The 27,979-nt window shown below is 45.2% G+C and overlaps 1 protein-coding gene across 1 annotated transcript in view; it reads left to right on the forward strand.

The window, feature by feature from the left end:
* The first annotated feature begins 9,939 nt into the window (after positions 1 to 9,939).
* Positions 9,940 to 27,979, forward strand: part of LOC128689616 (uncharacterized) — a 233,464-nt gene continuing 215,424 nt past the window's right edge. Inside the window, exons 1-2 of the mRNA XM_070087707.1 lie at positions 9,940 to 9,964; positions 18,516 to 18,648. Of these exons, the coding sequence (XP_069943808.1) occupies positions 9,940 to 9,964; positions 18,516 to 18,648 (158 nt within the window). The remainder of the gene's footprint in view (positions 9,965 to 18,515; positions 18,649 to 27,979) is intronic.

The following is a 27,979-nucleotide window of genomic DNA, read 5'->3' on the forward strand; positions in this document are numbered from 1 at the left end:
ACAAAGGTGTGAATATACAATGTGAGGACATACAAGGGTGTGAACATACAAGGGTGATGATATACAAGGGTGTGAACATACATGAGTATGAACATACAAGGCTGTGAACATACAAGGGTGATGATATACAAGGGTGTGAACATACAAGGGTGTGAACATAAAAGGGTGTGAACATACAATGGCGTGAACATGCAAGGGTGTAGACATATAAGGGTATGAGCATTCAAAGTTGTAACATACAAAGGTGTGAATATACAATGTGAGGACATACAAGGGTGTGAACATACAAGGGTGATGATATACAAGGGTGTGAACATACAAGGGTGTGAACATACAAGGGTGTGAACATGCAAGGGTGTGAACATACAAGGGTGTGAATATACAAGGGTGTGAAGATACAAGGGTGTGAACATTAAGACACATGTGCAACATCTGGGTATCTTTATTGTAGACGTTTCGCCATCCAGTGGCTTTATCAATACAAATTCCAGGACATAACTTGAAGACAGTAGGACTATGTACAGAAGATGAGGTAATCAGTCCCTCAACCTTGGAGTTGGTGCGAAGAGCACCGTAGTCGTTGAGATTCTGAAACACAAGCAAGGCGCCTAACGCTTATATAACCTGGCTGTTGGGAAGAATTATACTAACGTCAGGTGGAAATGGGACGGGTAGCAGAAGAGGGCATAGTCGCTGATAGGCGAGATTCCCCAGTGGGTAGGAACTACTTCCACTGGGGAATCCCGCCTACCAGTGACTATGCCCTCGTCTGCTACCCGTCCCATTTCCACCTGACGTTAGTATATAAGCGTCAGGCGCCTTGCTTCTGCTTCAGAATCTCCACGACTACGGTGCTCTTCGCACCAACTCCAAGGTTGAGGGACTGATTACCTCATCTTCTGTACATAGTTCTACTGTCTTCAAATTATGTCCTGGAATTTGAATTGATAAAGCCACTGGTTGGCGAAACGTCTACAATAAAGATACCAAGATGTTGCACATGTGTCTTAATTTCATCTTGTCGGTTTTGTATACCATTCTTGTACAAGGGTGTGAACATACAAAGGTGTGAACATACAAAGGTGTGAACATGCAAAGGTGTGAACATACAAGGGTGTGGACATACAAGGGTATGAACATTCAAGGGTGTGAACATACAAAGGTGTGAACATGCAAAGGTGTGAACATACAAAGGTGTGAACATACAAGGGTATGGACATACAAGGGTATGAACATTCAAGGGTGTGAACATACAAAGGTGTGAATAAGCAAAGGTGTGAACATACAAGGGTGTGGACATGCAAGGGTATGAACATTCAAGGGTGTGAACATGCAAAGGTGTGAACATACAAAGGTATGAACATACAAGGTGTGAGCATACAGGGGTGTGGACATACAAGGGTGTGAACATACAAGGGTGTGAACATACAGGGATGTGGACATACAAGGGTGTGAACATACAAGGGTGTGAACATACAAAGCTGTGAACATACAAGTGTGTGAACACACAAGGTGTGAACATACAAGTGTGTGAACACACAAGGTGTGAACATACAAGTGTGTGAACACACAAGGTGTGAACATACAAGGGTGTGAACAGAGAATGGAATAAAATAATAGCACACTGAGAGTATTTTGTAATAAATTTGTCTACTGAGAAAAAGGTTCGTTTTAGCACATAATCAATTTGATCTGTTGTTGTGACTTGTACGACCTTATCAAACATTAGAGTAAGACTGTTAATAGTGAAACAATAGTTTACACTGGCAAACAATAATAAGTGAAACACAAGCGCTGTATTTATATTTCATTATTTAGAATGTGTATGTGATGGAAGAACCTGTATATCAGCAGGAATAAGCAGGACACTGTTGTTGGTGCAGGACTGGCAAACACTTGGTGTCAGGTAGTGAAGGTCTACTGGATATTATGTTGTTGGTGCAGGACTGGCAAACATCTGGTGTCAGGTAGTGAAGGTCTACTGGATATTATGTTGTTGGTGCTGGACTGGCAAACATCTGGTGTCAGGTAGTGAAGGTCTACTGGATATTATGTTGTTGGTGCAGGACTGGCAAACATCTGGTGTCAGGTAGTGAAGGTCTACTGGATATTATGTTGTTGGTGCAGGACTGGAAAACATCTGGTGTCAGGTAGTGAAGGTCTACTGGATATTATGTTGTTGGTGCTGGACTGGCAAACATCTGGTGTCAGGTAGTGAAGGTCTACTGGATATTATGTTGTTGGTGCAGGACTGGCAAACATCTGGTGTCAGGTAGTGAAGGTCTACTGGATATTATGTTGTTGGTGCAGGACTGGCAAACATCTGGTGTCAGGTAGTGAAGGTCTACTGGATATTATGTTGTTGATGCAGGACTGGCAAACATCTGGTGTCAGGTAGTGAAGGTCTACTGGATATTATGTTGTTGGTGCTGGACTGGCAAACATCTGGTGTCAGGTAGTGAAGGTCTACTGGATATTATGTTGTTGGTGCAGGACTGGCAAACATCTGGTGTCAGGTAGTGAAGGTCTACTGGATATTATGTTGTTGGTGCTGGACTGGCAAACATCTGGTGTCAGGTAGTGAAGGTCTACTGGATATTATGTTGTTGGTGCTGGACTGGCAAACATCTGGTGTCAGGTAGTGAAGGTCTACTGGATATTATGTTGTTGATGCAGGACTGGCAAACATCTGGTGTCAGGTAGTGAAGGTCTACTGGATATTATGTTGTTGATGCAGGACTGGCAAACATCTGGTGTCAGGTAGTGAAGGTCTACTGGATATTATGTTGTTGATGCAGGACTGGCAAACATCTGGTGTCAGGTAGTGAAGGTCTACTGGATATTATGTTGTTGGTGCTGGACTGGCAAACATCTGGTGTCAGGTAGTGAAGGTCTACTGGATATTATGTTGTTGGTGCAGGACTGGCAAACATCTGGTGTCAGGTAGTGAAGGTCTACTGGATATTATGTTGTTGGTGCTGGACTGGCAAACATCTGGTGTCAGGTAGTGAAGGTCTACTGGATATTATGTTGTTGGTGCTGGACTGGCAAACATCTGGTGTCAGGTAGTGAAGGTCTACTGGATATTATGTTGTTGGTGCTGGACTGGCAAACATCTGGTGTCAGGTAGTGAAGGTCTACTGGATATTATGTTGTTGGTGCTGGACTGGCAAACATCTGGTGTCAGGTAGTGAAGGTCTACTGGATATTATGTTGTTGATGCAGGACTGGCAAACATCTGGTGTCAGGTAGTGAAGGTCTACTGGATATTATGTTGTTGATGCAGGACTGGCAAACATCTGGTGTCAGGTAGTGAAGGTCTACTGGATATTATGTTGTTGATGCAGGACTGGCAAACATCTGGTGTCAGGTAGTGAAGGTCTACTGGATATTATGTGATGTAAAACTCACTAAACCTTCCTCTCTTTCTCAAGTTTACATTATGGAAGGCTTGTGTTCACTACATTACATACATGTATTAAAAACAGAAAGAAGGAAGTTGCCCAGAGTGAATAGCAAGTTGATTACTGTCCATCTTCCACAGAAGAATTTTTTGTTACCTTTATTATTATTATTATTATTATTATTATTATTATTATTATTATTATTATTATTATTATTATTATTATTATTATTATTATTATTATCATGGAGGAGCGCTAAACCCGCATGGAACATAGAGCGCCTATGTGTGCGTTGTTAGGGGGGATGGAAGGTACTCAAGCTTAATTCAGGGAACTGGAGCACTGGTCCAATTCACTAGATCAAGAGCCCCTCTCCAGCATCAAGGTACCTCCTTTGATGGTTACAGTTTTTGGTAGATTTAGAAGAACTTGAAGTTACACACAATGTTTATGAGTACAGACACAGGAGGCTGAAGACGACAATAATCACTCAATTCCGAACCAAGTCCAAAACATTCAAGTTGATCAGTAATGTTATTTGGGGATAGTCTTAAGATTAACTTGTATGGTCAGACTTATAATTATATTACAGGCAGAGACAAGCTCATTAAGAAGGCGAGAGAATGTGTATAAATCTACAACCCATTTAGACTCTAACAGAGTTATTTGTACCTTGAAGAAAAAAGGTGATTGTTAACTAAACATTGTGCCTGGGACTTCAACTTCTTGAAACAGGAAAGAAGAAATCTTATCAGTTTTTTTATAAGATCATGATGGAGGACTGAGATGACAGTGTTCTTACATAATGAAACCAATTCTTACACTTGTTTTATTTTAAGTTTGCGGGATTTGAACAAGAAATTGAAGAAGGAAAACTTTAGTCAGTTACTTGGATTATACCAATTATCCCGAGGACCATCCATTGAATATTCACAATAGAAAGAGTGAGTAAGGTTTACCAAATCAGAAATAGGTACTCAGATAATTAGTAAGCCGAGAAAATATTTGGTGAAAGTAATGGTTGAAGCACAGGTAGTGTTAGAGGGATCCTTCACATGTCACACCTCCTTAGATACACAAGAAGTATAATAACGTGTTGAATACCTCTGATGAGAACAGGTTTAAATGTAGGGACATACAGAATGTTAAGAGGGAGATCTCTCTTGCTAAAATCAATAAGCATCTTGTCTCTAGTTTTGATGACAAACGTTATACGTTATACCTTAGACACACTGTTAGGACCTGGGCGCCCAGGTAACCCTGAAAATGTATTCACTTGAGACTAAAAAATTATAAACTATATTTAATAAATTTATATGAATGTATTTTGTTAACGGTTGATGAATTTTGCAAATGTATTGTATGATCCTAAGCAAAATGTATCGATGTTTAAACTAAATGTGATATGAATGTATTTATCATGAACATACTTTAAATGTTAAATTATTACATTTTGTGATTAACTGTGATAAATATATTTCCCTATTATCGTTGAGAATGTATATTATGTAACAAAAAATAGTTTTTATTAACCAAAGAAATAATACAGATTTAATTCCCCAGTCTTCCATTCATTAATATCTACAATATTATGTGGAAGACGAGGAGTAAGACACTTGCTACACCTGTCACTGGACACTTGCTACACCTGTCACTGGACACTTGCTACACCTGTCACTGAACACTTGATACACCTGTCACTGGACACTTGCTACACCTGTCACTGGACACTTGCTACACCTGTCACTGGACACTTGCTACACCTGTCACTGGACACTTGATACACCTGTCACTGGACACTTGCTACACCTGTCACTGGACACTTGATACACCTGTCACTGGACACTTGCTACACCTGTCACTGGACACTTGCTACACCTGTCACTGGACACTTGCTACACCTGTCACTGGACACTTGCTACACCTGTCACTGGACACTTGCTACACCTGTCACTGGACACTTGCTACACCTGTCACTGGACACTTGCTACACCTGTCACTGGACACTTGCTACACCTGTCACTGGACACTTGCTACACCTGTCACTGGACACTTGCTACACCTGTCACTGGACACTTGCTACACCTGTCACTGGACACTTGCTACACCTGTCACTGGACACTTGCTACACCTGTCACTGGACACTTGCTACACCTGTCACTGGACACTTGCTACACCTGTCACTGGACACTTGCTACACCTGTCACTGGACATTTGCTACACCTGTCACTGGACACTTGCTACACCTGTCACTGGACACTTGCTACACCTGTCACTGGACACTTTCTACACCTGTCACTGGACACTTGCTACACCTGTCACTGGACACTTGCTACACCTGTCACTGGACACTTTCTTCACCTGTCACTGGACACTTGCTACACCTGTCACTGGACACTTGCTACACCTGTCACTGGACACTTGATACACCTGTCACTGGACACTTGATACACCTGTCACTGTACACTTGATACACCTGTCACTGGACACTTGCTACACCTGTCACTGGACACTTGCTACACGTGTCACTGGACACTTGCTACACCTGTCACTGGACACTTGATACACCTGTCACTGGACACTTGATACACCTGTCACTGGACTCTTGCTACACCTGTCACTAGACACTTGCTACACCTGTCACTGGACACTTTCTACACCTGTCACTGGACACTTGCTACACCTGTCACTGGACACTTGCTACACCTGTCACTGGACACTTGATACACCTGTCATTGGACACTTGATACACCTGTCACTGTACACTTGATACACCTGTCACTGGACACTTGCTACACCTGTCACTGGACACTTGCTACACGTGTCACTGGACACTTGCTACACCTGTCACTGGACACTTGATACACCTGTCACTGGACACTTGATACACCTGTCACTGGACTCTTGCTACACCTGTCACTAGACACTTGCTACACCTGTCACTGGACACTTGATGCACCTGTCACTGGACACTTGATACACCTGTCACTGAACACTTGATACACCTGTCACTGGACACTTGATGCACCTGTCACTGGACACTTGATGCACCTGTCACTTGACACTTGCTACACCTGTCACTGGACACTTGCTACACCTGTCACTGGAAACTTGATACAACTGTCACTGGACACTTGATACACATGTCACTGGACACTTGCTACACCTGTCACTGGACACTTGATACACCTGTCACTGGACACTTGCTACACCTGTCACTGGACACTTGATACACCTGTCTCTGGACACTTGATACACTTGTCACTGGACACTTGATACACCTGTCTCTGGACACTTGATACACCTCTCTCTGGACACTTGATACACCTGTCTCTGGACACTTGATACACCTGTCTCTGGACACTTGATACACCTGTCACTGGACACTTGATACACCTGTCTCTGGACACCTGATACACATGCCTCTGGACACTTGATACACCTGTCTATGGATACCTGATACACCTGCCTCTAGACACTTGATACACGTGTCTCTGGACACTTGGTACACCTGCCTCTGGACACTTGATACAACCGTCTCTGGACATTTGATACACCTGTCTCTGGACACTTGATACACCTGTCTCTGAAAACTTGATACACCTGTCTCTGGAGACTTGATACACCTGTCTCTGGACACTTGACACACCTGTCTCTGGACACTTGATATACCTGTCTCTGGACACTTGATACACCTGTCTCTGGAAACTTGATACACCTGTCTCTGGACACTTGATACACCTGTCTCTGGACACTTGATACACCTGTCTCTGGACACTAGATACACCTGTCTCTGGACACTTGATACACCTGTCTCTGGACACCTGGTGCACCTGTCTCTGGACACTTGATACACCTGTCTCTGGACACTTGATTCACCTGTCTCTGGACACCTGGTACACCTGTCTCTGGACACTTGTTACACCTGTCTCGACACTTGGTACACCTGTTTCTGGACACTTGTTACACCTGTCTCTGGACACTTGTTACACCTGCCTCTGGACACTTGGTACACCTGGCTCTTTACACTTGATACACCTGACTGTGGAAACTTGGTACACGTGGCTCTGGACACTTGGTACACCTGGGTGTGGACACTTGGTACACCTGACTCTGGACACTTGGTGCACCTGTCTCTCGACACTTGGTACACCTGGCTCTGGACACTTGGTACACCTGGCTCTGTACACTTGGTACACCTGGCTCTTGACACTTGGTACACCTGGCTCTTGACACTTGGTACACCTGACTCTGGACACTTGGTACACCTGGCTCTTGACACTTGGTACACCTGGCTCTGTACACTTGGTACACCTGGCTCTTGACACTTGGTGCACCTGTCTCTCGACACTTGGTACACCTGACTCTGGACACTTGGTGCACCTGTCTCTCGACACTTGGTACACCTGGCTCTGGACACTTGGTACACCTGGCTCTGTACACTTGGTACACCTGGCTCTTGACACTTGGTACACCTGGCTCTTGACACTTGGTACACCTGACTCTGGACACTTGGTGCACCTGTCTCTCGACACTTGGTACACCTGGCTCTTGACACTTGGTACACCTGGCTCTGTACACTTGGTACACCTGGCTCTTGACACTTGGTACACCTGGCTCTGTACACTTGGTACACCTGGCTCTGGACACTTGGTACACCTGGCTCTTGACACTTGGTACACCTGGCTCTGGACACTTGGTACACCTGGCTCTGGACACTTGGTACACCTGGCTCTTGACACTTGGTACACCTGGCTCTGGACACTTGGTACACCTGGCTCTGGACACTTGGTACACCTGGCTCTTGACACTTGGTACACCTGGCTCTGGACACTTGGTACACCTGGCTCTGGACACTTGGTACACCTGGCTCTGGACTCTTGGTACACCTGGCTCTGGACACTTGGTGCACCTGGCTCTGGACACTTGGTGCACCTGTCTCTCGACACTTGGTGCACTTGGCTCTGGACACTTGGTACACCTCGCTCTGGACACTTGGTATACTTGGCTCTGGACACTTGGTGCACCTGTCTCTGGACACTTGGTACACTTGGCTCTGGAAACTTGGTACACTTAGCTCTGGACACTTTGTACACCTGGCTCTGGACGCTTGGTACACCTGGCTCTGGACACTTGGAACTCCTGCCTCTGGACACTTGATACACCTGTCTCTGGATACTTGGTACACTTGGCCCTGCACACTTGGTACACTTGGCTCTGGACACTTGTTATACCTGTCTCTGGATACTTGGTACACTTGGCTCTGCACACTTGGTACACTTGTCTCTGGACACTTGGTACACTTGGCTCTGGACACTTGTTACACCTGTCTCTGGACACTTGTTACACCTGGCTCTGGACGCTTGGTGCACCTGGCTCTGGACACTTCGAACACTTGCGTCTGGACACTGGTACACCTGGCTCTGGACACTTGGTACACCTGGCTCCGGACAATTGATACACCTGGCTCTGTACACTTGTTACACCAGGCTGTGGACACTTGTTACACCTGGCTCTGGATACTTGGTACATCTGGCCGTGGACACTTGGTACATCTGGCTCTGGACACTTGATACACCAGGCTCTGGACACTTGATACATCTGGCTCTGGACACTTGTTACACCTGGCTCTGGACACTTGGCACATCTGGCTCTGGACACTTGTTACACCTGTCTCTGGACACTTGTTACACCTGGCTCTGGACGCTTGGTACACCTGGCTCTGGACACTTCGAACACTTGCGTCTGGACACTGGTACACCTGGCTCTGGACACTTGGTACACCTGGCTCCGGACAATTGATACACCTGGCTCTGTACACTTGTTACACCAGGCTGTGGACACTTGTTACACCTGGCTCTGGATACTTGGTACATCTGGCTGTGGACACTTGGTACATCTGGCTCTGGACACTTGATACACCAGGCTCTGGACACTTGATACATCTGGCTCTGGACACTTGTTACACCTGGCTCTGGACACTTGGCACATCTGGCTCTGGACACTTGATACACCAGGCTCTGGACACTTGGTACACCTGGTTCTGGACACCTGGTATTCCTTTGTCTGGACACTTGGTACACCTGGCTCTGGACACTATGTACACCTGGTTCTGGACACTATGTACACCTGACACTGGACACTATGTACACCTGTCTCTGGACACTTGGTTCACCTCTCTCTGGATACTTGGCACACTAGGATCTGTACACTTGGTACACCTGACTCTGGACACATGATACACCTGGCTATGGACAATTGATGCACCTCGCTCTGAACACTTGTTACACCTGACTCTGGACACTTGGTACTCCTGTCTCTGGACACTTGGTACACTTGGCTCTGGACACTTGGTACACTTGGCTCTTGACACTTGATACATCTGGCTCTGGGCACTTGGTACACCTGGCTCTGGAGACTTCGTACATCTGGCTCTCGACGGTTGGTACTCCTGGCTCTGGACACTTGGTACACCTGGCTCTGGACACTATGCACACCTAGCTCTAGACACTATGTACACCTGGCTCTGGACACTATGTACACCTGGATCTGGCCACTATGTACAGCTGGCTCTCGACACTATGTACACCTGGTTCTAGACAATATGTACACCTGGATGTGGACACTATGTACACCTGGCTCTGGACACTATATACACCTAACTCTGGACATTATGTACAGCTGGCTCTGGACATTATGTACAGCTGGCTCTGAACACTATGTACACCTGCTCTGGACACTATGTACACCTGGGTTTGGACACTATGCACACCTGGCTCTGGAAACTATGTACACTTGGCTCTGGACACTATGTACAGCTCGCTCTGGACATTATGTATACCTGGCTCTGGACACTATGTACACTTGGCTCTGGACACTATGTACACCTGGCTCTCTACATTATGTACACCTGGCTCTGGACACTATGTACACCTGGCTCTGGACACTACGTACAGCTGGCTCTGGACACTATGTACAGCTGGCTCTGGGCACTATGTACAGCTGGCTCTAGACACTATGTACACCTGGGTTTGGACACTATGCACACCTGGCTCTGGACACTATGTATACCAGGCACTGGACAATATGTACACCTGGTTCTGGATACTATGTACACCTGGTTCTGTACACTATGTACACCTAGCTCTGGACACTGTACACATGGTTCTCGACACTATGTACACCTGGCTCTGGACACTATGTACACCTGGCTCTGAACATTATGTACTTCTAGATCTGGACACTATGCACACCTGGCTCTGGACACTATGTACACCTGGCTCTGGACACTATGTACACCTGGCTCTGGACGCTATGTACACCTGGCTCTGGACACTATGTACACCTGGCTCTGGACACTATGTACACCTGGCTCTGGACACTATGCACTCCTGGCTCTGGACACTATGTACACCTGGCTCTGGGCACAATGTACACCTGGCTCTGGACACTACAAACACCTGGCTCTGGACACTATGTACACCTGGCTCTGGACACTATGTTAATCTGGCTCTTGACACTATGTACACATGACTCTGGACACTATGTACACCTGGCTCTGGACACTATGCACTCCTGGCTCTTGACACTATGTACACCTGGATCTGGACACTATGTACACCTGGCTCTGGACACTATGTTCACCTGGCTCTGGACACTATGTACACCTGGCTGTAGATACTATGTACACCTGGCTGTAGATACTATGTACATCTGGCTCTGGACACTATGTATACGTGGCTCTGGACACTATGTACACCTGGCTCTGGACACTATGTACACCTGGGTTTGGACACTATGCACACCTGGGTTTGGACACTATGCACACCTGGCTCTGGAAACTATGTACACTTGGCTCTGGACACTGTATACTGCTGGCTCTGGACATTATGTATACCTGGCTCTGGACACTATGTACACCTGGCTCTGGACACTATGTTCATCTGGCTCTTGACACTATGTACACCTGGCTCTGGACACTATATACACCTGGCTCTGGACACTATGTACACCTGGCTCTGGACACTATGTACACCTGGCTCTGGACACTATGTACACCTGGCTCTGGGCACTATGTACACCTGGCTCTGGACACTATGTACACCTGGCTCTGGATACTATGTACACCTGGCTCTGGACACTATGTACACCTGGCTCTGGGCACTATGTACACCTGGCTCTGGACACTATGTACACCTGGCTCTGGACACTATGTACCCCTGGCTCTGGACACTATGTACACCTGGCTCTGGGCAATATGTACACCTGGCTCTGGACACTATGTACACCTGGCTCTGGACACTATGTACACCTGGCTCTGGACACTATGTACACATGGCTCTGGACACTATGTACACCTGGCTCTGGACACTATGTACACCTGGCTCTGGACACTATGTACACATGGCTCTGGGCACTATGTACACCTGGCTCTGGACACTATGTACACCTGGCTCTGGGCACTATGTACACCTGGCTCTGGACACTATGTACACCTGGCTCTGGACACTATGTACACCTGGCTCTGGACACTATGTACACCTGGCTCTGGACACTATGTACACCTGGCTCTGGACACTATGTACACCTGGCTCTGGACACTATGTACACCTGGCTCTGGACACTATGTACACATGGCTCTGGACACTATGTACACCTGGCTCTGGGCACTATGTACACCTGGCTCTGGACACTATGTACACCTGGCTCTGGACACTATGTACACCTGGCTCTGGACACTATGTACACCTGGCTCTGGACACTATGTACACCTGGCTCTGGACACTATGTACACCTGGCTCTGGACACTATGTACACCTGGCTCTGGACACTATGTACACCTGGCTCTGGACACTATGTACACCTGGCTCTGGACACTATGTACACCTGGCTCTGGACACTATGTACACCTGGCTCTGGACACTATGTACACCTGGCTCTGGACACTATGTACACCTGGCTCTGGACACTATGTACACCTGGCTCTGGACACTATGTACACCTGACTCTGGACACTATGTACACCTGGCTCTGGACACTCAGGCTATTAAAGCGAATACGGTTTATTACACACTAGTGTATTTCTTTTGTGTTTATTCAAGTTTTAATACTAGTAACATATATTGTTTTGAGACCAGCTGCTGCCTAGGATAGTGTAGACCAGCTGCTGCCTAGGATAGTGTAGACCAGCTGCTGCCTAGGATAGTGTAGACAAGCTGCTGCCTAGGATAGTGTAGACCAGCTGCTGCCTAGGATAGTGTAGACCAGCTGCTGCCTAGGATAGTGTAGACCAGCTGCTGCCTAGGATAGTGTAGACAAGCTGCTGCCTAGGATAGTGTAGATCAGCTGCTGCCTAGGATAGTGTAGACCAGCTGCTGCCTAGGATAGTGTAGACCAGCTGCTGCCTAGGATAGTGTAGACCAGCTGCTGCCTAGGATAGTGTAGACCAGCTGCTGCCTAGGATAGTGTAGACCAGCTGCTGCCTAGGATAGTGTAGACCAGCTGCTGCCTAGGATAGTGTAGACCAGCTGCTGCCTAGGATAGTGTAGATCAGCTGCTGCCTAGGATAGTGTAGATCAACTGCTGCCTAGGATAGTGTAGACCAGCTGCTGCCTAGGGTAGTGTAGACCAGCTGCTGCCTAGGATAGTGTAGACCAGCTGCTGCCTAAGATAGTGTAGATCAGCTGCTGCCTAGGATAGTGTAGATCAGCTGCTTACTAGGATAGTGTAGATCAGCTGCTGCCTAGGATAGTGTAGACCAGCTGCTGCCTAGGATAGTGTAGACCAGCTGCTGCCTAGGATAGTGTAGACCAGCTGCTGCCTAGGATAGTGTAGACCAGCTGCTGCCTAGGATAGTGTAGACCAGCTGCTGCCTAGGATAGTGTAGACCAGCTGCTGCCTAGGATAGTGTAGATCAGCTGCTGCCTAGGATAGTGTAGATCAGCTGCTGCCTAGGATAGTGTAGACCAGCTGCTGCCTAGGGTAGTGTAGACCAGCTGCTGCCTAGGATAGTGTAGACCAGCTGCTGCCTAAGATAGTGTAGATCAGCTGCTGCCTAGGATAGTGTAGATCAGCTGCTTCCTAGGATAGTGTAGATCAGCTGCTGCCTAGGATAGTGTAGACCAGCTGCTGCCTAGGATAGTGTAGACCAGCTGCTGCCTAGGATAGTGTAGACCAGCTGCTGCCTAGGATAGTGTAGACCAGCTGCTGCCTAGGATAGTGTAGACCAGCTGCTGCCTAGGATAGTGTAGACCAGCTGCTGCCTAGGATAGTGTAGACCAGCTGCTGCCTAGGATAGTGTAGATCAGCTGCTGCCTAGGATAGTGTAGACCAGCTGCTGCCTAGGATAGTGTAGATCAGCTGCTGCCTAGGGTAGTGTAGACCAGCTGCTGCCTAGGGTAGTGTAGACCAGCTGCTGCCTAGGATAGTGTAGATCAGCTGCTTCCTAGGATAGTGTAGATCAGCTGCTGCCTAGGATAGTGTAGATCAGCTGCTGCATAGGATATTGTAGACAAGCTGCTGCCTAGGATAGTGTAGATCAGCTGCTGCCTAGGATAGTGTAGATCAGCTGCTGCCTAGGATAGTGTAGACCAGCTGCTGCCTAGGATAGTGTAGACCAGCTGCTGCCTAGGATAGTGTAGATCAGCTGCTTCCTAGGATAGTGTAGATCAGCTGCTGCCTAGGATAGTGTAGATCAGCTGCTGCATAGGATAGTGTAGATCAGCTGCTGCATAGGATATTGTAGACAAGCTGCTGCCTAGGATAGTGTAGATCAGCTGCTGCCTAGGATAGTGTAGATCAGCTGCTGCCTAGGATAGTGCAGACCAGCTGCTGTCTAGGATAGTGTAGACCAGCTGCTGCCTAGGATAGTGTAGATCAGCTGCTTCCTAGGATAGTGTAGATCAGCTGCTGCCTAGGATAGTGTAGATCAGCTGCTGCATAGGATAGTGTAGATCAGCTGCTGCATATTATATTGTAGACAAGCTGCTGCCCAGGATAGTGTAGATCAGCTGCTGCCTAGGATAGTGTAGATCAGCTGCTGCCTAGGATAGTGTAGACCAGCTGCTGCCTAGGATAGTGTAGACCAGCTGCTGCCTAGGATAGTGTAGATCAGCTGCTTCCTAGGATAGTGTAGATCAGCTGCTGCCTAGGATAGTGTAGATCAGCTGCTGCATAGGATATTGTAGACAAGCTGCTGCCTAGGATAGTGTAGATCAGCTGCTGCCTAGGATAGTGTAGATCAGCTGCTGCCTAGGATAGTGTAGACCAGCTGCTGCCTAGGATAGTGTAGATCAGCTGCTGCCTAGGATAGTGTAGACCAGCTGCTGCCTAGGGTAGTGTAGACCAGCTGCTGCCTAAGATAGTGTAGACCAGCTGCTGCCTAGGATAGTGTAGATCAGCTGCTTCCTAGGATAGTGTAGATCAGCTGCTGCCTAGGATAGTGTAGATCAGCTGCTGCGTAGGATAGTGTAGATCAGCTGCTTCCTAGGATAGTGTAGATCTGCTGCTGCCTAGGATAGTGTAGACCAGCTGCTGCCTAGGATAATGTAGACCAGCTGCTGCCTAGGATAGTGTAGACCAGCTGCTGCCTAGGATAGTGTAGATCAGCTGCTTCCTAGGATAGTGTAGATCAGCTGCTGCCTAGGATAGTGTAGATCAGCTGCTGCATAGGATATTGTAGACAAGCTGCTGCCTAGGATAGTGTAGATCAGCTGCTGCCTAGGATAGTGTAGACCAGCTGCTGCCTAGGACAGTGTAGATCAGCTGCTTCCTAGGATAGTGTAGATCAGCTGCTGCCTAGGATAGTGTAGATCAGCTGCTGCCTAGGATAGTGTAGACCAGCTGCTGCCTAGGGTAGTGTAGACCAGCTGCTGCCTAGGATAGTGTAGACCAGCTGCTGCCTAGGGTAGTGTAGACCAGCTGCTGCCTAGGATAGTGTAGGCCAGCTGCTGCCTAGGATACTGTAAACCAGCTGCTGCCTAGGATAGTGTAGATCACCTGCTGCCTAGGACAGTGTAGACCAGCTGCTGCCTAGGATAGTGTAGATTTGCTGCTGCCTAGGATAGTGAAGACCAGCTGCTGCCTAGGATAGTGTAGACCAGCTGCTGCCTAGGATAGTGTAGATCACCTGCTGCCTAGGATAGTGTAGACCAGCTGCTGCCTAGAATAGTGTAGATCAGCTGCTGCCCAGGATAGTGTAGACCAGCTGCTGACTAGGATAGTCTAGATCAGCTACTGTCTAGGATAGTAAGACCAGCTGCTGCCTAGGATAGTGTTGACCAGCTGCTGCCTAGGATAGTGTAGACCAGCTGCTGCCTAGGATAGTGTAGATCAGCTGCTGCCTAGGATGGTGTAGACCAGCTGCTGCCTAGGATAGTGTAGATCAGCTGCTGCCTAGGATAGTGTAGACCAGCTGCTGCCTAGGATAGTGTAGACCAGCTGCTGCCTAGGATAGTGTAGATCAGCTGCTGCCTAGGATAGTGTAGACCAGCTGCTGCCTAGGATAGTGTAGATCACCTGCTGCCTAGGATAGTGTAGACCAGCCGCTGCCTAGGATAGTGCAGACCAGCTGCTGCCTAGGATAATGTAGACCAGCTGCTGCCTAGGATAGTGTAGACCAGCTGCTGCCTAGGATAGTGTAGAACACCTGCTGCCTAGGATAGTGTAGACCAGCTGCTGCCTAGGAAAGTGTAGACCAGCTGCTGCCTAGGACAGTGTAGATCAGCTGCTGCCTAGGATAGTGTAGACCAGCTGGTGCCTAGGATAGTGTAGATCAGCTGCTGCCTAGGATAGTGTAGACCAGCTGCTGCCTAGGATAGTGTAGATCAGCTGCTGCCTAGGATAGTGAAGACCAGCTGCTGCCTAGGATAGTGTAGATCAGCTGCTGCCTAGGATAGTGTAGACCAGTTGCTGCCTAGGATAGTGTAGACCAGCTGCTGCCTAGGATAGTGTAGAACACCTGCTGCCTAGGATAGTGTAGACCAGCCGCTGCCTAGGATAGTGTAGACCTGCTGCTGCCTAGGATAGTGTAGACCAGCTGCTGCCTAGGATAGTGTAGACCAGCTGCTGCTTAGGATAGTAAAGACCAGCTGCTGCCTATGATAGTAAAGACCAGCTGCTCACTAGGATTGTAAAGACCAGCTGCTCACTAGGATAGTAAAGACCAGCTGTTGCCTATGATAGTAAAGACCAGCTGCTCACTAGGATAGTGAAGACCAGCTGTTGCCTATGATAGTAAAGACCAGCTGCTCACTAGGATAGTAAAGACCAGCTGCTCACTAGGATAGTAAAGACCAGCTGTTGCCTATGATAGTAAAGACCAGCTGCTCACTAGGATAGTAAAGACCAGCTGCTCACTAGGATAGTAAAGACCAGCTGTTGCCTATGATAGTAAAGACCAGCTGCTCACTAGGACAGTAAAGACCAGCTGTTGCCTATGATAGTAAAGACCAGCTGCTCACTAGGATAGTAAAGACCAGCTGCTGCCTATGATAGTAAAGACCAGCTGCTCACTAGGATAGTAAAGACCAGCTGCTCACTAGGATAGTAAAGACCAGCTGTTGCCTATGATAGTAAAGACCAGCTGCTCATTAGGATAGTAAAGACCAGCTGCTTCCTATGATAGTAAAGACCAGCTGCTCACTAGGATAGTAAAGACCAGCTGTTGCCTATGATAGTAAAGACCAGCTGCTGCCTATGAAAGTGAAGACCAGCTGCTCACTTGGATAGTAAAGACCAGCTGCTGCCTATGATAGTAAAGACCAGCTGCTGCCAATGATAGTAAAGACCAGCTGTTCACTAGGATAGTAAAGACCAGCTGCTGCCTATGATAGGAAAGACCAGCTGCTCACTAGGATAGTAAAGACCAGCTGCTGCCTATGATAGTAAAGACCAGCTGCTGCCTATGATAGCAAAGACCAGCTGCTGCCTATGATAGTAAAGACCAGCTGCTGCCTATGATAGTAAAGACCAGCTGCTCCCTGGGATAGTAAAGACCAGCTGCTGCCTAGGACAGTGTACACCAGCTGCTGCCTAGGATAGTACAGACCAGCTGCTGCCTATGATAGTAAAGACCAGCTGCTGCCTATGATAGTAAAGACCAGCTACTCACTAGGATAGTAAAGACCAGCTGCTGCCTAGGATAGTGTAGACCAGCTGCTGCCTAGGATAGTAAAGACGCAGCTGTTGCCTAGAATAGTAAAGATGCACCTACTACCTAGGATAGTAAAGCCCAGCTGCTGCCTAGGATAGTAAATACCAGCTGCTGCCTAGGATAGTAAAGACGCAGCTGTTGCCTAGGATAGTAAAGACCAGCTGCTGCATAGAATAGTAAATACCAGCTGCTGCCTAGGATAGTAAAGACGCAGCTTTTGCCTAGGATAGTAAAGACCAGTTGCTGCCTAGGATAGTAAAGACCAGCTGCTGCCTAGGATAGTAAAGACCAGCTGCTGCCTATGATAGTAAAGACCAGCTGCTGCCTAGGATAGTAAAGACCAGCTGCTGCCTATGATAGTAAAGACCAGCTGCTGCTTATAATAATGAAGTCCAGCTGCTGCCTATGATAGTAAAGACCAGCTGCTGCCTAGGATAGTAAAGACCAGCTGCTGCCTATGATAGTAAAGACCAGCTGCTGCTTAGGATAATGAAGTCCAGCTGCTGCCTATGATAGTAAAGACCAGCTGCTGCCAAAGATATTAAAAACCAGCTGCTGCTTCGGATAGTGAAGACCAGCTGCTGCCTATGGTAGAAAAGGCGAAGCTGCTGCCTAGGATAGTGTAGACCAGCTGCTCACTAGGATAGTAAAGACCAGCTGCTGCCTTGGATAGTGTAGACCAGATGCTGCCTAGGATCGTAAAGACGCATCTGTTGCCTAGGATAGTAAAGACGCAGCTACTGTCTAGGATAGTGTAGACCAGCTGCTGCCTAGGATAGTGTAGACCAGCTGCTGCCTAAGTTAGTACTTAGATCAGACTTTCAAATGGTACATTATAGCTTCATACACCTTTCTTTTAACTTTCATGATAAACTGAAGTTACCATTTCACTCACACAGCTTTGTTTGTGCACAGGTTTGTTTGTTTTTGTACAGCTTTGTTTGTTTGTTTGTGTACAGCTGTGGTGAGCACGGTGGAGGTGATGGTGGGTAGCACAGCATCTCTGCCTTGTAAAGCAACTCTACATCCACACAGTGATTCACCAAACTTGCTGCTCTTCTACAGACACGCGTCTAATATCCCATTTTTCAGGTGAGTCATTAAGGATGGTAGTATAATCCACAAATACAAAATTATATATTAAACGTTTGTCAGATGCTGAGATAAACCCGCTGACAGGACTGTCAGCGCATCAGTTTCAAAATAATTAATTATTATTAGCAATGATTACAATAATAATAGTTTTGTATCCCTCTTATTATTATAATTATCATTATTATTAATTTTTGTTATTATAATTATCACTGTCAATGTGGCTTGACGTCCAATATGGCTGAAAAGATCACAATATGGCTGGCAACATCACAATATGGCTGACAACATCACAATATGGCTGACAACATCACAATATGGCTGGCAACATCACAATATGGCTGACAACATCACAATATGGCTGACAACATCACAATATGGCTGACAAGATCACAATATGGCTGACAAGATCACAATATGACTGACAAGATCACAATATGGCTGGCAACATCACAATATGGCTGACAACATCACAATATGGCTGACAAGATCACAATATGGCTGGCAACATCACAATATGGCTGACAACATCACAATATGGCTGACAACATCACAATATGGCTGGCAACATCACAATATGGCTGACAAGATCACAATATGGCTGGCAACATCACAATATGGCTGACAACATCACAATATGGCTGACAACATCACAATATGGCTGGCAACATCACAATATGGCTGACAACATCACAATATGGCTGACAACATCACAATATGGCTGACAACATCACAATATGGCTGACAAGATCACAATATGGCTGACAAGATCACAATATGGCTGGCAACATCACAATATGGCTGACAACATCACAATATGGCTGGCAACATCACAATATGGCTGGCAACATCACAATATGGCTGACAACATGACAATATGGCTGACAACATCACAATATGGCTGGCAACATCACAATATGGCTGACAACATCACAATATGGCTGACAACATCACAATATGGCTGGCAACATCACAATATGGCTGGCAACATCACAATATGGCTGAGAACATCATAATATGGCTGACAACATCGCAGAATGGTTCGCAACATGACAATATGGCTGACAACATCGCAATATGTATGCCAACATCACAATATGGCTGAGAACATCACAACATGGCTGACAACATCACAATATGGTTGGTAACATCACAATATGGGTAACAACTTCACAATATGGCTAAAAACATCACAATATGGCTGGCAACATCATAATATGGCTAACAACATCACAACATGGCTGACAACATCACAATATGACTGGCAACATCACAATATGGCTGACAACATCACAATATGGCTGGCAACATCATAATATAGCAAACAACATCACAACATGGTTGACAGCATCACAATATGGCTGACAACATCACAATATGGCTAACAACATCACAATATGGCTGGCAACATCACAATATGGCTAACAACATCACAACATGGCTGACAACATCACAATATGGCTGGCAACACCACAATATGGCTAACAACATCACAACATGGCTAACAACATCACAATATGGCTGGTAACATCACAAATACTGTCAACATCACAATATGGCTAACAACATCACAACATGGCTAACAACATCACAATATGGCTGGCAACATCACAATATGGCTAACAACATCACAACATGGCTGACAACATCACAATATGGCTGGCAACATCACAATATGGCTAACAACATCACAATATGGCTGGCAACATCACAATATGGCTAACAACATCACAATATGGCTAACAACATCACAATATGGGTGGCAACATCACAATATCGCTGACAACATCACAATATGGCTGACAACATGACGAGATGGCTGATAATATCAAATATGGCTGACAACATCATAGTATCGCTGGCAACATCACAGTATGGATGGCAACATCACAATATGGCTGGCAACATCACAATATGGCTGAGAACATCACAATATTGCTGGCAACATCACAATATGGCTGGCAACATCACAATATGGCTGACATCACAATATGGCTGAGAACATCACAATATGGCTGGCAACATCACAATATGGCTATCAACATCACAATATGGCTAGCAACATCACTAAATGGCTGATAGCATCACAATATCGCTGACAACATCACAATATCGCTGACAACATCACAATATGCCTGGCAACATCACAATATGGCTGACAAGATCACAATATGGCTTACAACATCACAGTATGGCTGACAACATCACAATATGGCTGACAACATCACAATATGGCTGACAACATCACAGTATGGCTGACAACAACACAATATGGCTTACAACATCACAGTATGGCTGACAACATCACAATATGGCTGACAACATCACAATATGGCTTACAACATCACAGTATGGCTGACAACATCACAATATGGCTGACAACATCACAATATGGCTGACAACATCACAACATTTCTGGGAACATCACAATATGGCTGAGAACATCACAGCATGGCTGACAACATCAAAATATGGCTGGCAACTTCACAACATGGCTAACAACTTCATAATATGGCTGACAAGATCACAATATGGCTGGGATCATCATAATATCGCTGAGAGCATCACAATATGGCTGACAACATCACAATATGGCTGGCAACATCACAATATATCTTACAATATCACAATATGGCTGACAACATCACAATATGGCTGGTAACACCACAATATGGCTGGAAACATCACAATATTGCTGACAACATCACAATATGGCTAGCAACATCACATCACAATATCGCTGACATCACAATATCGCTGATAACATCACAATATGGCTAGCAACATCACAATATGGCTGATAACATCATAATATGGCTGACAGCATCACAATATCGCTGACAACATCACAATATGGCTGGCAACATCACAGTATGGCTGACAACATCACAATATGGCTGACAACATCACAATATGGCTGACAACATCACAATATGGCTGACAACATCACAATATGGCTGGCAACATCACAATATGGCTGGCAACATCACAATATGGCTGACAACATCACAGTATGGCTGACAACATCACAATATGGCTGACAACATCACAATATGGCTGACAACATCACAATATGGCTGGCAACATCACAATATGGCTGGCAACATCACAATATGGCTGACAACATCACAATATGGCTGACAACATCACAATATGGCTGACAACATCTCAATATGGCTGACAACATCACAATATGGTTAGCAATATCACAATATGGCTGGCAACATCACAGTATGGCTGACAACATCACAATATGGCTGACAACATCACAATATGGCTGACATCAGATGAGACATGTTTTGGCTTAGACAACTTCCAGATATTACTAGGAGTCTAGCTTATTGATACCCATCTAGCATCCAGCTTGTTCCTAGCCATGTAAGAGATTTTTCGTTAGCAATAATTCAGACCCAATTATCTACTGGAAAGCGTTTTGTAATAATGTTTTTTACATTACTTAGTATTTGATAAACACTTTTTCTAAATAAGGTTTAGCATATAAAACTGCAATTAGGAGAATAATTACCAACTAATTAATGTTTGGGAAACTTCAATGAAAAAAAGTGTCCTGGGTTAAAAATATACATAATTAGTCCCCTACATCATAGGTACGTACAGTAGTGTGCATATTAATTGGGTCAGATATGAAATAAGACATTTCAATGGAAAATTAATGTTTATTTGAAAAATACACAGCAACGATATGACAGATAATTGATTTAATAAGAGATGTGACTACCCTTTGCTTTTATAAACATTGTTACACACTTTGGCGTAGAATTAACCAATGTTCAACACATTTTGGCAGGTTCTTCGTCGTGGCACCAGGTCCTAATAACAACAACAATTAGCTTCTCCACAGTTGAACAGTCCTGTGTTGTGATCCTGTGTTTGGTTATTACCCATAAATTCTCAGTTAGGTTGCAGTCAAGAGAGTTTACAGGCAAATTTAGAACGCTTAGCCCACTCTTTTTCAAGAATGTCAGCACTTTCTGGAAGTGTGGCATGGAGCAAGATCCTGATGGAAAATACTTTTTTCATCAGGAAAGTCTATCCACAATGGGAGGCAAATGAGCTTCCATGATTGTCTTGTATTTGTCACTGTTCATCGTTCCCTCAACAATAACACGTCGTCCAGGGCCTTTAGCAATAAAACTGCCCCAAAACAACTTCTTAGGTCGATGTTTAGGTGCTTGTTGAATGTGTCCATTCCGAAGAGGTTTGCCTTTGCTCCGTCTCACTATCACTGATCTGTACCTATGTACTTCAAAATGCACCACATCTGAAAATATAACTTTTTTCCATTCACCTGTCGTCCATCCCTTATGATCGAGCGCCCACCGCAGCCATTTTTCCCTGTAGCAGCAGTCAATAATTGTTTCTTTACTGTCTTACTTGCAATTCTGCCATCAAGGAACCTTCGTCGAACGATCGAAGAATCAACATTTAGGCCAACTGAAACCAGATCCCTCTGTAGATCGTTGCTTATGATAACCTATTTCTTACGATAACCTTGTCATCGTGAGGTCTCGTCTTGCGTTTTCTTCCACATCTTCCTTGACGCAGCGCTCCACAATCACCAGAGTCGTCACCTCTCTTCAGAATCCAACCAACAGTTGACTGTCGTAGGCTCAAATTTTCAGTGATCTGTCTGATACTCATATCAGCATGTTTTCTAAGAGGTGCAATACTTACACCCTTTCTAGGCGTAACATCCATCATGAATTTCAGCTGCAATCATGAACTGAAGTGGAGAATTTGGCTAAACCACAGTCACTCACGGATCACGCTTGCAAGAATGGCCTTATAGAACAACAGTGGTTGCAGCAGTGACGAGTCACAGGGTAACACCAGAGTTAGATGGTTGTCAGAAGCAGGTACCAAACTCTTCTGAAAAGAAAAGAACATTTTATGAAATAATGACAAAATTTATTGCTGTCCCAGTTACTGTATACACTACTATAGTTTATGCAGCTTTATTATGACTATTCAGTAAATCCAAATAATAAGGTACTCATAGCAAGTTACCTCATATACTGTACAGTAATATACTCTTAATAATAAACTGTCCCATGTGGCACATCATTGTACGTCACAACGAAGAACTTGACTGATGAAACACATCCCTAAATAAACTAACATCTGACCAACAGAGGTAATAATCACAGCTTGAATAATAAAGTGACCAGTTCACCAAATATCATAAAACGACCTAATTGGGGGAAAATCGACGTCCTTCATAAAAGTTTAAAAATTCCCAAATAAATGAATCTGAAAGTAAAAGGACATAAGTGCAACTAATGTGACATTTTATTGTGGCAACGTTTCGCTCTCCAGGAGTTCAGCAACTTCCAAACCCTGACTACGAGAGCGCGTAGATGACAGTCAGAACAAGGCAGGTGCAGAGTTAGACTCGGGACCTGAAGAAGGCAGATGTAGAGTTAAACTTGGGACCTGAAGAAGGCAGGTGTAGAGTTAAACTAGGGACCTGAAGAAGCCAGGTGCAGAGTTAGACTCGGGACCTGAAGCTTAATGTCTCAAGACAAACATCCATAAAATGTTTTCAAGTTACTAATTCTACAAAAAGGGTTTGTGAACAAAGTTCCATAGAACACATGTTGTATATCATGGTTCATCAACCGTAACTCTGCAACAAAACTGAATCGATATGACAAGAGCAGAGAACAGAGATCTTCCAGAGTTAGGAGGAGAGGTCACCTTCCTACGAAGGTCAGACAGCAAGAGAGAGCGAGGCAGTGACTGCCAGGAAGGTCAGGTCCATTCAAGTAGACAAACAGGCGAACAATCGCTAACAAGCACAAGGAGCCAATAAAAACTCTCGAATACGCCAGCAGAGAAAGTGGAGTAAAATTGATTATCCTGTTTATAAATGAAGGTAAATATATTATATCAATGTGACTTAAGAAATCGTAATGACACGATTGCAAATAAACCATACCCCCGGCCGGGATTGAACCCGCGGTCATAGAGTCTCAAAACTCCAGACCGTCGCGTTAGCCACTAGACCAGCTAGCCACAATAAGATTCATCCAACTAGGTATATTTCTACACCATTACGATTTCTTAAGTCATGTTGACGGCAGTGAAGGGACTTGAGCTAGAGTTCGTCACGGCCACGCTAGCTGGAGATTCGTCTGTAAAAACTTGCATTTGTGGTCACAGAGGTGCCTGTGCTAACCTTCCTATGGTGTAGAAATATACCTAGTTGGATGAATCTTATTGTGGCTAGCTGGTCTAGTGGCTAACGCGACGGTCTGGAGTTTTGAGACTCTATGACCGCGGGTTCAATCCCGGCCGGGGGTATGGTTTATATTATATCAATATTTCAATACGCATAATTTGTTGTAACAACAAAAATAACGCCAGCGATACTGTTGGAGATGGAACAAAAGGGGATGATGCCTCAGGGAATAAATGTTGACACATTACCAGCAAAACCTGGTACAGACACTAATGTCCATACAGGGGTGATAGATAGGGAGGAAACAGAAAATATGCACCAACAGCAAATGTAGCTACAACGAATCCTAGCAAACAGAAGTCCACTCTATGTAAATACTATGCCTTGGGTATCTGCAGGCACGTTATATCTGGTAAAACTGGTGGGATATGCACCTTTGACCATCCAAAAAAATGCTGCACCCACATGACAACAGGAGAGTGCAACTTACCCTCCTGTAACTTATTTCACCCAAAAATGGGTCACTTATCAGTCCATGAAAAACAATGCTACAACGCATACTGCCAGGCACATTATCTAAAGGGGACAAGAAGACACAGACTAGCAAGACTATTGGAAACAAAAGAGTGGAGCCACAACCCCTCCAGGGACAGAGTTTTTTTTAGGGACAGGAGGGAAAAAAGACTGGCAAGAAATGACAATAATCCTACACCAACTTAAAACACTTCTGGAGCAAAGGCACGGACATTGGCCTCCACTTCAGAACAACAGATATTAGAGCCAGCAAATAAAACCCCCTAAATTCTACCAATATAATGACATTTGTCTTTCCAAACATACAGGGTCTAAAGCCGTAAAAAAACAACAAAATTCCTTACAACGAGGGACTGCTCACTGCAGGATTCACAGAGACCCACATAAAGGAACATTATGACAACGAAATATGGATCCCAGGTTATAACCTATTCAATTGCGACAGACTAAACAGGCAACAAGGAAGGGAGGGGTTGGCCTGTTCGTCACAGAGTCTTTCATTTGCTCAGAACTACTCAACACCTCAAATGATGCAGTTGAAGTTTTGGCGGCAAAGATTGAAAACCAAAATCTTGTAATTGTGGTTGTATACAAGCCTCCAGATGCAACTTCTCAGCAATTCCAGGAACAGCTTTTGAAAATTGACCACTGTCTGGAAAATCTCCCAACTCCTGCCCAAACATCTTACTACTGGGAGATTTCAACTTGAGACACCTAAAATGGAGGAGTATAGCAGTGTTTTAGCAGAGATCACCCCGGGAGGCAGCTCAGATGAAAATTCACACACACACGACCTATTAAATCTTTGCACCAAATTCACCTTAAACCAGCAAATATTAGAGCTTACAAGACTAGAAAATACTCTGGACCTTATCTTCACTAACAATGACGATCTGATACGTAATATAACCGTATCAAAGACACACTCAGATCACAACATAATAGAGGTACAGACATGTATGCACAGTCCTCCTGACCAACAAAATGTGATCAGGCATGAAGATCTCTTCACAAAATTCAATTTTAATAACAAAAACATACAATGGGATCAAGTAAACCATATCCTAAATGAAACAAGCTGGGAAGATATCCTAAACAACACGGATCCGAACATATGCCTTGAAAAAATGAACTCTGTGACTTAGCTCGAGTGGTGACGTGTGCTTAGCTAACACATCACTCACACGATGAGAGTAAGACACATGTGCAACATCTGGGTATCTTTATTGTAGACGTTTCGCCATCCAGTGGCTTTATCAATACAAATTCTAGGACATAACTTGAAGACAGTAGAACTATGTACAGAAGATGAGGTAATCAGTCCCTCAACCTAGGAGTAGGTGCGAACAGCACCATAGTCGTGGAGATTCTCCACGACTATGGTGCTGTTCGCACCTACTCCTAGGTTGAGGGACTGATTACCTCATCTTCTGTACATAGTTCTACTGTCTTCAAGTTATGTCCTAGAATTTGTATTGATAAAGCCACTGGATGGCGAAACGTCTACAATAAAGATACCCAGATGTTGCACATGTGTCTTACTCTCATCTTGTCGGTATTATATACCATTTCGTACACAACATCACTCACACATCGACGATCTCGCCTCTCTCGAATTACCCCGTGTTGGGAGAGACTTCGCTTAGAATAGTGCTTGCTGGACCTTCGTCTTCCTCTCCACCATCAGGATTAGTGTGTCGGTGGCTGCCTACCCAAGGGCAGGTAGCCTGTTGCTGCCTGAATTCTCTTCGCCTGTTGACTGCACGCCATACAGCCAGTCTCGCCGCCACTCAGGATATACAGTGCTCCATCAAGCTACAGTTCACCTCCTCAGTGTCCTGCGCCAGGCAAGTACGTGTGGCTACTTACACGTACTTGCCTAGCTGAGTACTCTCACTTTTTGGCCGATTATCACCGCCAATTTCATCTTTTCGTAATTAGACGATGCCTTCGTTGCCTTCCACCTCCCACCCCCCTTCCACTCTCCCCCAACCTCCCACACCTGCCTCTGCTTCTTCTAAATCCAATTCCTTCTCGCTAAACCTCAAATTCTCTAATCCTGATGCCACTATCTGTCCTGAAAATTTATTATATCAGATCACTGGTGCACCTCAACTTAAAGTCTTCAAAACCAACTCAGGCTTCAAACTCCTTCTTGACAAACATTCCTACGAAACGTACACCTCAAGCGATACCAGACAAAAACTTCTCAACGCAGGCTTCACCATTATTTGGACTCCTGAGCACCGTGCCAAAAGCACAGTCATTGCTAAACACGTAGACTACTCTCTCCTGACAGCCTATGACACAGACAAAGAAGACTTAATAAAAGATATCAGTACTAAGATCAAAGTCTCTGTTGACGATATTTACAAGCCCGAAAACTCTACCATTCTCAAAATACGCTGTTCTACTCCTGCTGACGCCTCTACACTCTTCAGTCAAGGAATCCTTGCCAAGACCATCCGCATTCCTCCAAGCACTCTCTTCACTCCGAACTTCCACCCAATCACACAGTGTCTTAAATTCTACAAATTCGGCCACGACAAAAACACATGCACATCTACACAAGTCTGCTCCAGATGTTCAGCAACT

Source organism: Cherax quadricarinatus, chromosome 22, assembly GCF_038502225.1.
Source record: "Cherax quadricarinatus isolate ZL_2023a chromosome 22, ASM3850222v1, whole genome shotgun sequence".
Lineage (NCBI taxonomy): Eukaryota > Metazoa > Arthropoda > Malacostraca > Decapoda > Parastacidae > Cherax > Cherax quadricarinatus.